The sequence below is a fragment of the Botrytis porri genome (genome assembly GCF_014898465.1).
Source record: "Botrytis porri strain MUCL 3234 chromosome Unknown BPOR_016, whole genome shotgun sequence".
NCBI lineage: Eukaryota > Fungi > Ascomycota > Leotiomycetes > Helotiales > Sclerotiniaceae > Botrytis > Botrytis porri.
This window is the reverse complement of record NW_024066090.1, coordinates 828416-843658: the sequence shown is the minus strand read 5'-3', so window position 1 is coordinate 843658 and position 15243 is coordinate 828416. Positions and strand designations below refer to the sequence as shown.

Genomic DNA, 15243 nt, shown 5'->3' with positions numbered 1-15243 from the left:
TTTCACTTCTTTAGTTACTGCAATTGTGCATGACATTGCATGTATGCTAACCACATTCCTTTTCCCATTAGAACTTTATCTTCGACTTGGGACCAGTTCCTTATTGAACCCCAGATTATTCGCGAATCCTCCAGCCTTGACACCACGCACACATTGGGCGCGATTTGAGAAGATCAAAGGAAGGGTGTGTTTTGGAGATTTCCATTTGTGTAGTATGTGTTGCTCGATTTTCCCTCCATCTCTCTTTCCCACCTGTGATTTTTCTATCTCTCATTCAGTCATCGATTGCATGCATGCTTGATGGAGTGCTTTGCGCATTTATTGTGCGTTGTGTAACCCAAAGCCGAATCACTCTCACCTTACCTGCCGACCTTCACATTCACCTTCCAATCGGATTCACATGGATTGGGTTGCTAATTTCTTTCCTCTTCAGATATTCCTTCGAATCCATCATACCACATACCACGACAGAATTCAAGAGAATTGATATACATCTGATCATCAGTTGTTGAATATGGTACAACAAGGAAAAAAGGGCAACGACCTTCCCAACGGCGGCACAAAGTATAGAGAGCAACCAGGAAACATGACGTCGCAGAGAAAAGATATGGGGGATGCTCGAGGAAATGGTAATGGAAAGGTTGATGGCAGATCGCAAAATGGTTGGTCTTTCTCCATTGTGTCAATGACATCACAAATGCTAACCTTTGCAGGTAACTCGAGCTTTTTCCGTACAGACACTGCGATTTCGGGCAACCGAAACCAAGGAGAGCGTGTATTACAAAGATGGGTTCCTGACAAGCCCGTCGATAGTGATGGTGGCTTGGAATCAGGTCGAGGAGGAAGAGTGGCTCCTTGGGACCAGTTCGCAGAGAATGAGCGTCGATTTGGCTTGAAGACAGACTACGATGAGAATATCTACACAACCCAGATCAACACAAGTCACCCGCAATATTCACAGAGAGTCGCAGAGGCAGACAGAAAGGCAAGAGAAATTGAACGCAGCACGGCAATGAACTCTCATGTTGCCGAAGAACGTATTGCGGACCACACCGGACCAAATGAGAATGGACTTGATGAAGAAGACAAGTGAGTCTATTAGATTCTGTCCCTTGCATGTAACTACTAACATATTGGCAGATACAGTGGCGTTCGCAGACAACAGGATTTCCCACCCCTCACCGCATCGAAGGGTGCATATCAACCACCTGGAAAGCGTGCTCCTGTTGACCGCGCACCCGCAGCTGCTCCAGTTGCTGCTCCAGTTGCTACTCCGGTTATTGCTCCGGTTGCTACTCCAGTCACTGCCCCAGTTACTGCTCCAGCAGATCGTACTCTTGTCGATTCAGCCATCATGTTTGCAGGAGCGAAGGCTGATAAACCCGCCGATAAACCCACCGAGAAGGCAAAACCAGCTCCAGCCGCAAAGTCAACAAAGCCAGAGGTCGCAACTCCACCTCCTACTACTGATTCCAGTACCACTCCCACTCCAGAGCTCAAAAAGACTGTGGCTCCTTCTGCAAGCCGCGCAATCCTTCCACCAGTCAAGCATATGGGTGGGCCAAATGCAACTGCAACTGTCGAGGCTGATGTTTCCAAGGCTTTCAGGACCTTTGCTGCCACTCAAAGAAACAATGTTTCACAAATTCGCGCCAACAAGATCAAGAATGATAAGCAAATCAAATTGAATGACCTGAAGAGGTTTGCCAATGATTTCAAGTTGCATACTCCAGTTCCATCAGATCTTGTTCCTATCATTGCCAAGGATCCAGCAAAGCAAAAGGCGATCCAAGAGAAAGCACAACGCAATGCGGAAGAAGCAAAGCTCAATCCTACTGATTCGGCGAAGCCAATTACACAAGGTGCTGATGGAGTATCTGCACAGCGTTCCGCTACTACAACCTCTACTCATACTACATCGCCACCACCTGTTACATCTGTTCGCCAAACCGTCAATCGTGGACCTCATCCTCAAGGTACTCACAGCTTCACGCAAAACTCTCGAGGTGATAGACCTGTTCAAGCACAGCAGACGATGCCCCGAAGTGGCACAGCCGGGCACTTGGCTCAGCGATTAAGAAATATCGAACAAAGTAGACCAGCTCAAGTCCCATCCAATGTCATGCCAGCTCATGAAGCTAGACTTCCTCCTACTGGTCCTTCGAACACTGCCGATCCAAATTTCTCTCGTCGTTCAAGTGGCGTGGCAAGTGCGCAAGGTGGTCCGAGATTGAATGCTAGCGTCAGCGAATTTCGCCCGAATGCATTCGCAAAAGACTTTAGTCCCGCTGGTCCAAGCAGTGGCTCGAGTCCTCGTTCAGCAGCCAATGCTCCAGAGGCTTCAACAACACCCGTTGCGCGTTCCTTAATTCGCCGTAAGCCAATGGCAAAGGCTACTCGTCCTTCACTGAAAGGCAAATATGATGCAATGGAGCTCATCAAGACCCTTAAGCCGGGAGAGGGGAAGAATTGGCTAGCAAACGGTGGTTTGAAGCCAGCTTATGATACTCATTTGCTATGGAAACTCACGGCTAGTGATGCACCTACGGAGTCTTATATACAAGTCTTTGAAAAGGCACCATTCCCTACTACCACACCAGTTGTATCGGAGCCTCACCCACCACAAGCAGCTCCACAGGTACCACACCAACATCAATTGCCATTCCATCTTCAATCTGGCGTCCACAACATTAACGCTAGACAATCCCCACGTCAACCACCTATCAACATGCATGGAGCTCAGATGGGTCATCCTGCCCCAACATTCAATGCTGATGAATTGCGTATGATGCCGTCACATTCTGCACAATCCTTTTCATCACCAAGAATGCAACAGCTTCCAATGGCAGCTTTCCATTCTCCAATGGGTGGAAATGCTCAATTGGCTTACAACCCACAGATGGTCTCTTATCCTGGTGCACCTCAAATGCCACCATTCAGATCCCTTTCTCAAACTCATCAATTTATGCCACAACAAGGTCATATGGGTCAACCAATTATGATGGGTAACCCTGCAGGTGGATTCATTCCTCCACAAACAATGGGACCTGGTCCACAAATGATGTATCCACCCGCACAAGGTCAATTCATGCCACCAAACAATGGACATCCTCCAGCTATGCTAAATGGAGGTTATCCAAGTCCTGGCCGAGGTGCTCCAATGATGATGAGTCAAGGTTCGCAACAAGGTCATCCACAACCTATGTATGGTATGAGCCCAGTCCCTCAATATGGAACGCCCGTTTTCCCTCAACCAATCCCAAATCAAAGTAAGTTCAGAAGTTCAAGAAATTTGGCTATCAATTCTAACATCTTAATAGTGCCAATGCGAGGTGGTGCTTATGGAGCACCTAACCAATACGCTACAAGCCCTCAAAATCTTCAAGGGGGTCCAAGAAATCAATATAACCCAGATTTCAATGGCAACAAACAAAATTTTCGACACCACCAACACCCACATGGCCCACCCAACAACCAAGTCCCTACTGGCCCTCAAGCTCAAACTAATCCTGGAGCTGATGAGAGTAAATGAGCGAAATTGCTCTGACTTTGGGAAATATATTCATCACGTCGATGCTTTAGCATCATGCATTTTGACAATATGGAGGAGAACAGCATCAAGTCTATGATCTTTATCTGTCGCATCTTTATAGTGATTGCATCAGTACAGTTCATTAGACCTTATTTGGATCATTGGCATCAATAATCCAGAGATCAAAGCAATTGGATCCATCCCACCGGTTTGATCTCAAATCAATGGTGGTTCATTGGTACAAATTTATTTTTTGCTTAGCTGTGTAGTATGGAGAATTATATACTGCCTTTGAGATGTATATCTGATGATTGTATCAGAAGATTTGGCCAAAATTGATGGATTCGATTGCTATTAAGTTTAATTGGACAACTCACAATCCAACTGTACAGTGGGGTGGAAGGAAGGGAACCATCTGCATGGAATGTTCTTATCTTCAAGGAAATAATCATTCATTGAGCATTTGGTGAGCTGGCCAGAATAGCAGATGCGATGCAGGATTCCATCTTATGAGAGATGGCTTGATGAAAATGTATACATGTAGAAATGATGGAAGGAATGAAAGAATTATAAAGATTTTTTTTTTGCTGATGGGGTAGTGGATTATATTTTTCTACTGGCATTGTGGTTATGTATCTTACATAGCTTTAGATTTATATGCATAAACACCATTCCATCACCATTTTTGATTTTGATATGATATGACATGATATGACATGATATGACATGATATGACATGATATGACATGATATGACATGATATGACATGATATGAATATGATATGAATATGATATGATGTGAGGTGAGGTGATGTACTTGAGTTTGATGATGGTTTTGATTTTGATTTCGATTCTAGTTACTCCCCGAACAAATCACACCCATCTATGCCCGCCCTACTAGGTAGTTCCTTTTGATTCTGTCCTCCCTTGGCCTGGTTTGCTAAATGATGATTGATATATACAAAGAACTAGTAAACAAGTTAACAAACACAATAATCATTCCTCCGCGTCATGACTTTCATCTGCACCGGGAGAATCAGACTCAGAATCCGAATTAATAGGTGGATCGATACCAGCCGCTTCTTCGCTGGGTAGTTGACGCGGAAACCAGCCGTAGGTGGGAAGGGAGATGAGGAGGGTGTTTACTATTTTTGGGGAGGGGGGTTAGTTGAATGATTGGGGGGAAGGGAAGAAGGAAATGAGAGGGAATAAATACATACGCGAACCAATCGTTACCTCGATACCTTCACTCCGCAAAATAGCAGCTTGATTTTGGGCGCCGGAGGGGTGGCTTCTTTTTTGAGGGAAGGGGGGTTAGTTTGGTGGGAGATGGAAGTAGAAATTTAGAAGGGGGGAGAGGGAGATGAAGAGGGGGAAGAGAGAGAGATATACCGTGGACTTATCCCCCCTTTTGCATTGATCACTCGTTGCCAGGGTACGTTGCCGTTGTGGAAGAGGTGGGAGGGAGAGTCGGGAGAGATGGTGGTGGATGTGGATGTGGATGTGGAGGGCGCGCTGGGGAGATGCTTGAGACAGATTCCTACTTGGCGGGGGCGGTTGGCTGGGGGAGGGTCAATTATCTGTGGGGCTTGGGGTTCGGGGGTCGCGTGGGAAAGGTGATGGGAAGGAGGGAGAAGATACTGGGAGGGGAAAAGGAAGAAGATAGTGGAGATGGAGATGGAGATGGAGATGGAGAGGGAAAATGGGGGAAAACTCACGCGTCCCAATTAACCGCGCGATGTGTCCGTAGGTAGTCACTTTTCCATATGGTATCTCTTGGATGGCGCTGTAGACGGAGTGGTAGAAGGAGGTTGCTTCGTCGGTGCGGGGCATAGTTTTGGGGTGGGAGAGATTTTGTGGGAATATTTGTGAGGAGGGAGGGGAGGGGGGATTGAGAGGAGGACGGGGGGGTTGAGTGGGAGAGGGTGAGCGGAGAGGAGGCAGGAATGAGAGGAGAGGTTTGAGAGGAGTGGAAGGTAGATGGGATATTACGGAATGGATTCCGAGGATTTGAATGCTGGATGAATGGTTATGTGAATAAATCGGTCTGATGTTGTATTGTAACCTTTCTCTAGATCTAGATCTGGGTCTAGGTCTAGGTGGAGGTCCAGGGTTTTGGTTAAATTCCCAAGGAAAGTCGAGGTGATTTGAATTAACCCAATAAGGTTATTCGCTCGGAAAAATGCCTGGGTGTGAGGAATAGTTGAATGTGGATATAAATTTACAATTCAACTTTTTCGATTATCAATTGATAAAATGAGGGGTTCATGTCATTTGTATGTATGCAGGGTTCTATTCACCGGGAGCGGGGATGCGAATTGAGACTACGGATGGTTCGCTGTTTGAGGGGCCGGGTGGAATTTGTTATGATTTATGGTTATGGTCTGGGTTTTGGGTTTGGGATTTAGAGCTTATACCTTGTGTAAGGGAAGTTTTAGAGTGCTTTTTGAGGGGTTAGAGAGGAGAGAGGAGAAATTAGAAAGCTACCTACTCGTAGTGAATGGGATTTTGTTGTACCTAGGGTTTGCATCAGGTTTCATATGTCGTGTGTTTGTGTTTGTGTTTGCTTTTCTATCCATAAGTTCGCATCCCAGCCACCGGAAATTTTTATTATTTTACTTCGTACCATCCAGTTGATGAATCAACCCGTCTTAACTCTTGGTTTCCCACCCTCGTTTCTTGCGCGCTATCAGGAAAGGGTTTCTGCTTTTCCTTTCTCTACTACTACATACATACTTTATTGCCTGCATAAGGTTAATCCTTAAAAGAAGCTTTTTTCCGTTTGTCGATTTGATTTGTTGCGAATTTGTATGCATCACTGCTTTGCATTCGATCTCCCCAATACAGACAGCTCTTAAAGCTCTCAAAAGCTGATCCTAGTATTATCAATTAGTCTCCACTCCGCTATCAATTTTAAATCGGAGCTGGCTGGATAAGCAATTCTCGAAATGCGTCTCTCGGCGAAGGTTTTAGGTCTCCCGACTTCGATTTTGATGTTGTTGGTTTCGCAGACACATTCGGTACAGGCGATTGATATTGATAATAATCGATTATTGGCTCTATGGCCTCGCGATTGGATACATGTCAAGGATTGGATTTATGGATCTGCGAGGAGGAGAGATGCGAGGTTGGAGGGGAGTGATGGACCGGTAGTGGTTGCGAAAAATCCGGTTGGGATATTGAAAATGAGTGAAGATGGAGGAGAAAAATTCTATAATGGATATTGGAGATTTGGAGATGAGGATCTGCAGATGAGTGTGGATGGAAGGGATAAGTTTCTGAGGGAAAGGGATTTGAAGGAGGAGGCGAGATCACTTGCGAATTCGTCGATTCCTATCTCTTTCAGAACGCCATTTGCATTGCACACGGAAGATCATTCGGGATTCTTGGATTATGAAAAAATCCGAGCTCGTAGAAAGGATTCGACTGCCGCGCTGGCTTTACTGGAGAAAAGAGATTTTAAATGTCCGACGGGAACATCGAATTGTTCATCAATCGGATATCCAAATAGTTGTTGCGCAACTGATGAGACGTGTTTTCAAATCACAGATACTGGGTTGGGACCTGTAGGATGTTGTCCTAGTGGAGGGAATTGTGGAGGAACGATTACGAATTGTGCTTCGCCAAATACACCTTGTGCGGATGATGTAGGAGGAGGTTGTTGTATACCAAATTATGTATGTGCTTCTATTGGATGTGTGATCAATCCATCACTTGTGGTGGTCGTTACTACAACCAAAACTTTTACTGCTGTTTCGTCGACTCCAATGACTACGATTCAAATTACTACGATTACTAGTACGAAATCTTCAAGTGTATCGAGTACGGTCTCTCAAACTTCGACTCCGATTAGTACAACTACATCTGCTTCAGGAGTCGTCCCCATTCGTCCCACAGGTGATTCTTCAACTACTACCACAACTACCTCTTCAACAATCGCTCAAGATACATGCCCCACGGGATTCTATGCCTGCTCCGCACATTATCAAGGAGGATGTTGTAGAACGGGTCGAAATTGCGATACGACATCTTGTCCCGCAACATCATCAACGACAATCGTGAGTAGTGGAATCACAGTAGCGGTTCCGGTTGGATCGGCAGCAACAATTACTTCGGCATCAGGAGCGTGTGCAACGGGTTGGACGAGTTGCGCAACGAGTTTGGGAGGGGATTGTTGTCCTAGTGGGTGGGCTTGTGGGACGGTTAGTTGTGAGAGTGTGAGTGTGCAGGCGACGGCTACGACTACGAAGGTGCTTCAGAAAGAGGTGCCGGGGATGGGGGGGAGAGTTGGGGCTAGGAGGTCGGGAGGAGGGATGTTAGGTTTGGGAGTGCTGGTTGGGTGGTTGATTTTGTGAGAGGGATGTGGATGAGGATTTGGAATTATGAATAATGATTGAATCATGATGATGGGCTATGAGTAATGAATGAGTATATGGAGCTATAGACTTATTTTGAGGAAGGTATAATATTAGTTTGTATACTGAATGAAATACAACCTAGATCTTTAGAGGTTTCCTATCCAAGTAAATCCTACATTGAAAATGGCTGCAGAGCAAAACGTATTATACTCATAGTCTGTCATGTCTGATTCGATGAATATAGATAAAAATAGAACAAAATAAATGAAGAATAATTATTTATTAATCGAATTGCCTAGATAGTCATCTGAGCATGCCCGGGCCCTTATCAATAGTTGAGCGTACTCGGCATATCACAACGCGTGAACGTGACGGGTAGCATTTGAATCGCGTGATCAGGAAGCCGAGTTATCGAAATTGGGTTTGCAGTAATCGGACTCGACTTGTCGATTTGTAGAGTATACAGAACTAGATAAGGGAGTGGGATTTTATTTAAATGTAGAACTACGGTGTATTACGTACGTAAGATTAATCACTACTTTTGTAGTTTATAACGAGAATAGTAGACATATTGATATTATCTTACCTTTTCACATCCTACCCGGTACTCGGAGTTTAGTCTAAACCACCGAGAACACCTCGAGGTCAAAGCTCTTACTACTTCCACACAAGTTCACAATCCAAAAGGCTGTCTCCATAACAGAATAATCACGTATGTGTATGTCCAAGCGGAGATATTCCTGCTTCGTGCGGTTGCCAAGTTGAAGAATCTTGGTAGGTTATGTAGGCCTCTTATGTACTCGGCAACGCCCAACTACGATAGATCCCCACGACTAGAGGGAAGGCTCGAGGAAGGATATGGAGGAGAAGAAGAACATGGCGGGTTATGGCTATGTACAACAAGCCTTGTTACCTCAAGCCTTGGTACCTCAAGCCATAATGTCCGGTCCCGAATGGAACGATAGATCCGCACTCTTCTGTACTTACTACGTATACGTGTATACCTTTATCGTATGAATTATATTGAGAAAAAACTTGATCTCCACGTTCCCATATAAAAGTGATACAAATCATGAAGGGGTGTTTTCCCAAAGGGGTTGGATTAATATTTGTTCATAATGGGGCTTCACCCCATCATGCACTGTTAATTATTTACAACTCTTTTCACCACTCCGTACGTATGTTGAGACCTACTTCTTCCTCCCAACCAGAATATATCGAGCTAGATATGTCGACGCCAAGTAAATCAAGCCCTCTTTTGACTTGTGTAATCCGAAAAGCATTGCCTGCATACGCCGATGGCTGCGTAACACCAGTAGGAACGTTCTTGGCTGTCTATGAACAGTTTTTACCTACCATGAGAGAACTCCAGGGCAGCAACATTTTCATCATATAAGGAAGGCGATGTATGTTCTATCGATGTTAACTTCAGGATAGCTAACTACAGCTGAGTCTTTCCTTCCCGCTTGCATCTTCTACTTGTCTTCACTGTTCAAACTTCATTCTTATCTGCTTTTTTGAATCCGTCAGATCAATAAAAGGATCTTACAATGCTTTTCGGACTTTCTCTCTTTGCTTTATGCACCCTGGCGCAATCACTTCCCTCGAAGTCGCACGCAGTTAGGCAAGCCGACGACGGTACTACTCAATCGACAGCCATTGTCGACGCTGCCAACACTCTCCTGGGCCTTCTCACCGCGGAGCAGAATGCATCACTAGTCTACCCTTACGAAGCAGCAGGGAATGCAACCCCCATTTACTTCGGATCCTCGACCACTGGCCCCATTGCCGGTGAGAAATTCGGTCAGTCAGTGTGGACCAACTACCCCGTCGGCATCGTGGATCGCGTTGGTTTGGCCCGGGACAACTTCACGGACACGCAAGAGGAAGCTGTTCTGAACCTGCTACGCGTCATGTTTAGTGAACATGGCTACACCAAGGTTCAGGAGATCATGAACGCCGACCAAGTCGAGGAGGACCGTGGTGTGGACTACGAAGCTGGGTTGGGAAGTTACACGCTAGGCTTTTTTGGGAAGCCTAGTTTGACGTCTCTTTGGATGATTCAGTTCGGCGGGCATCATCTTGAGATAAACATGGCCATGTACGGTAGTAAGGCCGTCATCGCTCCACTGTTTACCGGCTGCTTGCCAGCCATCAACAACGTCACGAAGCGCGTGCTGGCCGCAGAGAATGACATGGCATTTTCTCTGGTCGGGTCTCTTGACGACAGCCTTTTCGCACAAGCCAACATCACTCATGATGTGAGCACCCTCACTGTTGGACCTGGTCACGATGGCGAAGAGGACATCACCGAAGGTGTCAATGTGAGCCTTTTCACCGAAGCCCAACAAGCATTGGCTGTCGACCTCGTGTCTGAATGGGCTGGCCTTCTCAACCCCATCCACTACGCGCCCCGCTTGGCTGAGATCAAAGCTGGTCTGAACGAAACCTACTTTGCGTGGAGCGGACCCACCACCAAGGAGGAGAACCAGAACGGCAAGTCCTATTTCCGCATCAAGGGCCCAAATCTCTGGGTGGAATAGTAAGTAACATTTTCCTCCCATCACATTCCCTGATTTCAAGGATACGAGAATATTCTCGTGGAGATTTCTCAATCTATCACTTCGTCGTCTGGTATAGGAAGCTAACACTTCGGCAGCGCACCACAGACCAGTGATAAATATGGGGATTTGAGACTTCATGCACACACCATTTATCGAGATCAGTTGAGAGGTTATGGATGGCACATTAGAAGAATAAGCTATTGTTTACAAGACCACCAGTGCGTGCACGGACTCACGGGACATTCAAGAAGAAAGAACAATTTCATACTAAAGTTTATAAACTTCAAAATTCAATTTAAATTCAATACTTTATTAAATATTATTCACATCTATGTTCTGGATTAATTGAACATTAAGATCGTATTGACCTAAGAACTATATCAAAATACTTATATTTGAGCTCGAAAAATTGAATATTATATTTCTATAATACTTTATCTCAAAAGAACTATAAAAGTAGTGTATAATTTATTCTTAGAATTTTTAACTATAGAATAGAGAGTATAGCGTTTTTAGAGTATTTATTTATACTAGCTATATATATAAACGCGCATATAAGCGATTATATTACGATTAAATTCGATCTATAATAAAATTATACTTTATTTATAAGCTGTTCTGTAAGTTCGCATACCTCCTAGTAGACTTTTTATATTTTATAAATCAGTTCTAATTATCTAATGATTATTCTAACTATTATTCAAAGATTTGATGAGTTTGCGCACTTACTAGTAGGAATATTATACTTCATAATAGAATAAATAAATCACGACGCCACACTTAACTAGTCAACTCGCACTGTCAGCAGCGCAGTCTCAGCCTCAGCCTCAGCTTCAGCCTTTTAGCCTTAGATAGCCTCGGATATTTTTGTAAGAGGGGAGGGGTTGATGATGAATAATTTATGCGACTGGTTGAAATACAAGATATGACATGGCATGACAGAAGTCTCAAAAGGATACAGATAAAGTTTAAATCTAAATTTTGAGTTTGGGATTTTAATTTATTGAAGGTTTAGCTTTAGAGACTTGCATACGTGGGGCTGAAGATCAGGATTAAAATTCTTTCGAGTTGGGAAACTTTAGGTTACTTGATTTTACTTTTTGAGGGCGATTTGAAGGGTTGTTTGATGATTTGAGTTGACTTGACTTGGTAGGAGGATAAAAAGATTAAGAGGGTGGAGAAGAATAAGACAAGAGGGATTTATCGATAGAAGGAGAGTGATAGGAAAGATAATAGGAAGGAAGAGGAGAATAAGAGAGCGCAGAGAAAAGAAGTTCACAAACGAATCGGATTACTCTGATTACTTCGATTACTTCGAGGACTTGAACTTGTACGCATCTCCAATTTCGAATCCGAATCTCGAATCCAAAGACAAAGACGAAGTCGAAGAAAAGATTGAAAGAATTATACGAAGTAGAGAGATTTGTGTCGCGGACTTTGAAGAGGGCTTGTGAGAGATTTGGAAGAAGCTGGGCGGTATTATACGTCTGCGTCTGCGTCTACGCGGTTCTGAAATTTTAGTTTCTGCGACGAAGATTTATTGGGTGAGAGATACGACAGAAGGTGTGATTTGGTGGGATACAATACGATACGCCACGACACGACACGACACGACACGATACGATATCATAGGATAGGATAGGAAGACGAGGACGTGAATTTAGATCAACGATCTTGGGATAAGGAAGATTATCGAATACCAGCAGACGGGATCAGATTTGTGAGAACTTAGAGATCCTTAGAGATTCGAAGAGAGAGCATTGCGAGGATTTGTGAAGTGGGTTTATTACGATATTTATTGTGAATGGTGGTCGTAAGAACGGATAAGGAATAAGAGGAAGAAGGTACAAGAAGATTTCTGCGAGCAACATATATTTGGACCAATCTTTGCACCATTCTCGGAATACATATACCTGCCTATCTACCTACTCATCCCGATATCAAGTCACTCAAGCAGACAATTTTCTCCCTTAAATAATTCATCAACCCCGCCATAGCAATGGCTTCAACTTCTACCCCTCCAGTAGGCCGAACACAAACCCGAATCCAAGGACAAGCACAAACGGCTCCACAGAATCGCGGAAGTTTAACAATCACACAATCACAATCGAATACAAATACACCTGTTCTACGTTTGAGAGGTGCGCCAAATACAGAAAGTGAAAGTAGTGCGGATGGAGAAGCAGATTTAGGAAGAGGAAGGAGAATTCAGTGGGCGGAAGATGTGGTGGATAATGAAGGGTTGGGAAGGAAGAAGAGTAAAGGTATTTTTCTTCATTTTCATTTTCTCTTGGGGTCTATAGGATTTGTGATTTGAGGGTCTTGATTCAAGGATGAAAGGGAAGAAGGGGAATCTAAATGGTTGAAATCTTTACTTGGAATGGTAAACTAACGAGAATTTAATAGTTTGCTGCATATACCACGCTCCTCGACCCATCGATGAATCCTCGGATGAAAGTTCGAGTGATAGCGATGATAGTAGTAGTGATGATGATGATGATGGGAGTGCGAAGCCTTCTGGGGGTGGAGGGAAAGGCGGTGGAAATGATCATGATCATCAACATGGAGATGGATGTGGACATGGGAAAGGAAAGGGAAAGGGTAAAGAAAGGAAAAGAAGTCCGAATGCTTATGAGAGGCAGCCGAATTATAAGGGAAAGGGAAAAGGATGATTGTAAATGGTCTAAGAAGGGAAGGGGGACAGGGGAGAGGAAATAGTATTTTCATTCAGGTCATGATGTAATGTGATACACTCGAGAATGACATTTTCTTTAATAGAATATGGGTTATTGGAGTTAGTTTCTGCCTACCTACATAGTATGCATTGGGGTTTGATGTTTAGATGCACAAGTGCATGAATTTTAGACTTGGGTATGGATACAGGAATATATGAATGGTTAAATCAGTGAGAATAGAACAGAATAGACGAATAAATAAAATGGCATGAAAAGTATACTGGTAACTGTGAACTTTTTCAATAAGATTTGGTTTGATCGATTGACGAGTGTCTAGAGATGCGAGTTTGATACAATCTAGGTGGATATGGAGACATTAGATACTGTGAAGTTTGGGAACAAGAGAGAAGGAAAAGAAAAGAGGAAAAAGGGAAGGGGGGAGGATGAGTAAATAAACGTGTATGAATATCATTTCGAGGAAGCGGAGGAAGAGATGTAGAATAGAATATGGTATGATATAAATTTTCAAATGGTCGGGTTGTAAGTAGGCGAGGGGGCTTAGATGAGGGGGTTGGACGAGAGGTCATGGATTTGTGGATTTTATGTTGAGGGGATGGGGAGTGGAGGGTGGAGGGTGGAGGGTGGTAAAGGGGAAGCGAAGATTGATGAGGGGGAATGAGAAGGGGGTTTGGATTAGTATTTGTATTTATATCTGTGTTAGGCTGAATTTAATGATTAGTTTGAATACCTACTTCTTGGATGAGAAATTGGGTGAGGTTGTATGTGTACTTACTTTATGTAGACAGAGATGAGATAATGAGAATGGGTAGCTTTTCTGGTGTATGCTACCTATATATGTATGGAGCGAATATAGAGATTTATCAGATGTATCTAGTAGAAACAATCTCTATTCATTTGTAGTGTAAAAGTAGAATCGTGTTGTAATTGGAGATGTAGATGTTATTTGTTTACAAAATATGAAGACTTCTGAGAGAACAGGGAAGGGAAGGGATAGGGAGACGGATCTAGAAGTTAAATCATGAAGCAAGAGTCTACCTACTCGACTTGTGCTAATTAATTAATAGGTAAGATCTTACATTGATTGACGCATTGATTGACGAATTATTAAATAATTCATCTCTCAGCTTCCAAATATCTCTAATTTTACTCTACAATGTCCTAGAATATACTATCGAATATATCTCCGTGTTTTTTCTTCCACTGTAGTAACATCATCATCATCATCATCAATGCATTTTCCACAGTTCTTCTTCATTATGTTTTGTGTTAAATATATACCCAAATATCATCTTTCTCTTCAACAAACTTCCATCCGAATTAGTGTAGGGGTTAACATAACTCGCTTTCAATATCATATGATAATGTACCGAGTAGCCCCGGGTTCGATTCCCGGATTCGGAAAATCTGTCTTTTGTTTTTTGATTCTGTTTTTTCGCTGGAATTAATGTTTCTGGAGGGTGTAAAGTAGGAAAGAAGGGAGGAGTTTGGGCTGTGTTGCTTTTTGTAGGTGAAGAGAGGAAGAGAGAGGGGAAGTTTTGCTACAGCGGGGTATGTGGGGTATGTGGGGTGGGTGGATTTTCTTTTGTGTTTGGATGGCTTGTGGTGAGTGTGTGAGTGAGTGAGTGAGTGATCCACTGTTTGGTGGGAGGAGAAGAATGGAGTAGGTATATGTGTGATCATCAGTGAGAGAGTATATTTTGTATAGTCGGCGGTATTGAAGGTTGGGGGGACTGGGGAAATGAAGAAAAAGAAGGACAGAGATGGGTAGTATAACAATGATATCGAGGCTCTTTCTACAGAAGAGAGGAGCGTAGATTGAACGATAGCCAGCCAATTCGACAGATTCATTTGCACCAAATCAAGCAGGTGTTGTAAAGTCCAAATAAATGTTAGCCTCTTAGATTTTGATTTTTCCCAAGTTTGACTTCGAATTCCAGTGAGATTATTTATTTTTATTTTTATTTTTATTTTTATTTTTATTTTTATTTTTATTTTTATTTTTATTTTTATTTTTATTTTTATTTTTATTTTTATTTTTATTTTTATTAGTAGACTTTAGCGCCTTCTGAGGTTGTCAGATATCACCTGCGTAA

General features: G+C 43.3%; 6 protein-coding genes across 6 annotated transcripts; 4 read left to right on the top strand and 2 right to left on the bottom strand.

The window, feature by feature from the left end:
* Positions 1-514: 514 nt before the first annotated feature.
* EAF01_010462 (uncharacterized protein) lies at positions 515-3532 on the top strand (the record flags this gene model as incomplete). Its single annotated transcript, XM_038918719.1, has 4 exons — positions 515-662; positions 714-1089; positions 1141-3269; positions 3321-3532. 4 exons carry the CDS (start codon positions 515-517, stop codon positions 3530-3532), a joined length of 2865 nt encoding a protein of 954 aa, XP_038765944.1.
* Positions 3533-4528: 996 nt separating this feature from the next.
* Positions 4529-5365, bottom strand: EAF01_010461 (uncharacterized protein; the record flags this gene model as incomplete). The annotated part of the gene is made up of 4 exons (XM_038918718.1): positions 4529-4677; positions 4753-4826; positions 4925-5093; positions 5251-5365. 4 exons carry the CDS (start codon positions 5363-5365, stop codon positions 4529-4531), a joined length of 507 nt encoding a protein of 168 aa, XP_038765943.1.
* Positions 5366-6480: 1115 nt separating this feature from the next.
* EAF01_010460 (uncharacterized protein) lies at positions 6481-7887 on the top strand (the record flags this gene model as incomplete). The annotated part of the gene is made up of 1 exon (XM_038918717.1): positions 6481-7887. One exon carries the CDS (start codon positions 6481-6483, stop codon positions 7885-7887), a length of 1407 nt encoding a protein of 468 aa, XP_038765942.1.
* A 1167-nt stretch (positions 7888-9054) lies between these two features.
* Positions 9055-9273, bottom strand: EAF01_010459 (uncharacterized protein; the record flags this gene model as incomplete). The annotated part of the gene is made up of 2 exons (XM_038918716.1): positions 9055-9225; positions 9247-9273. The coding sequence occupies 2 exons, from the start codon at positions 9271-9273 to the stop codon at positions 9055-9057; spliced, it is 198 nt and encodes a 65-aa protein (XP_038765941.1).
* A 167-nt stretch (positions 9274-9440) lies between these two features.
* EAF01_010458 (uncharacterized protein) lies at positions 9441-10433 on the top strand (the record flags this gene model as incomplete). Its single annotated transcript, XM_038918715.1, has 1 exon — positions 9441-10433. The coding sequence occupies one exon, from the start codon at positions 9441-9443 to the stop codon at positions 10431-10433; it is 993 nt and encodes a 330-aa protein (XP_038765940.1).
* Positions 10434-11380: 947 nt separating this feature from the next.
* EAF01_010457 (uncharacterized protein) lies at positions 11381-13404 on the top strand. The gene is made up of 2 exons (XM_038918714.1): positions 11381-12718; positions 12861-13404. Exons 1-2 carry the CDS (start codon positions 12454-12456, stop codon positions 13124-13126), a joined length of 531 nt encoding a protein of 176 aa, XP_038765939.1. The 5' UTR covers positions 11381-12453; the 3' UTR covers positions 13127-13404.
* Positions 13405-15243: the final 1839 nt, after the last annotated feature.

What these genes read in the sequence shown, in the direction of transcription:
- EAF01_010457 (XM_038918714.1), top strand. Translation starts at nt 12,454, where the DNA reads ATGGCTTCAACTTCTACCCCTCCAGTAGGCCGAACACAAACCCGAATC. An exon ending in GGGAAGGAAGAAGAGTAAAG is followed by an intron (nt 12,719 to 12,860) that starts GTATTTTTCTTC and finishes AGAATTTAATAG; the next exon opens with TTTGCTGCATATACCACGCT.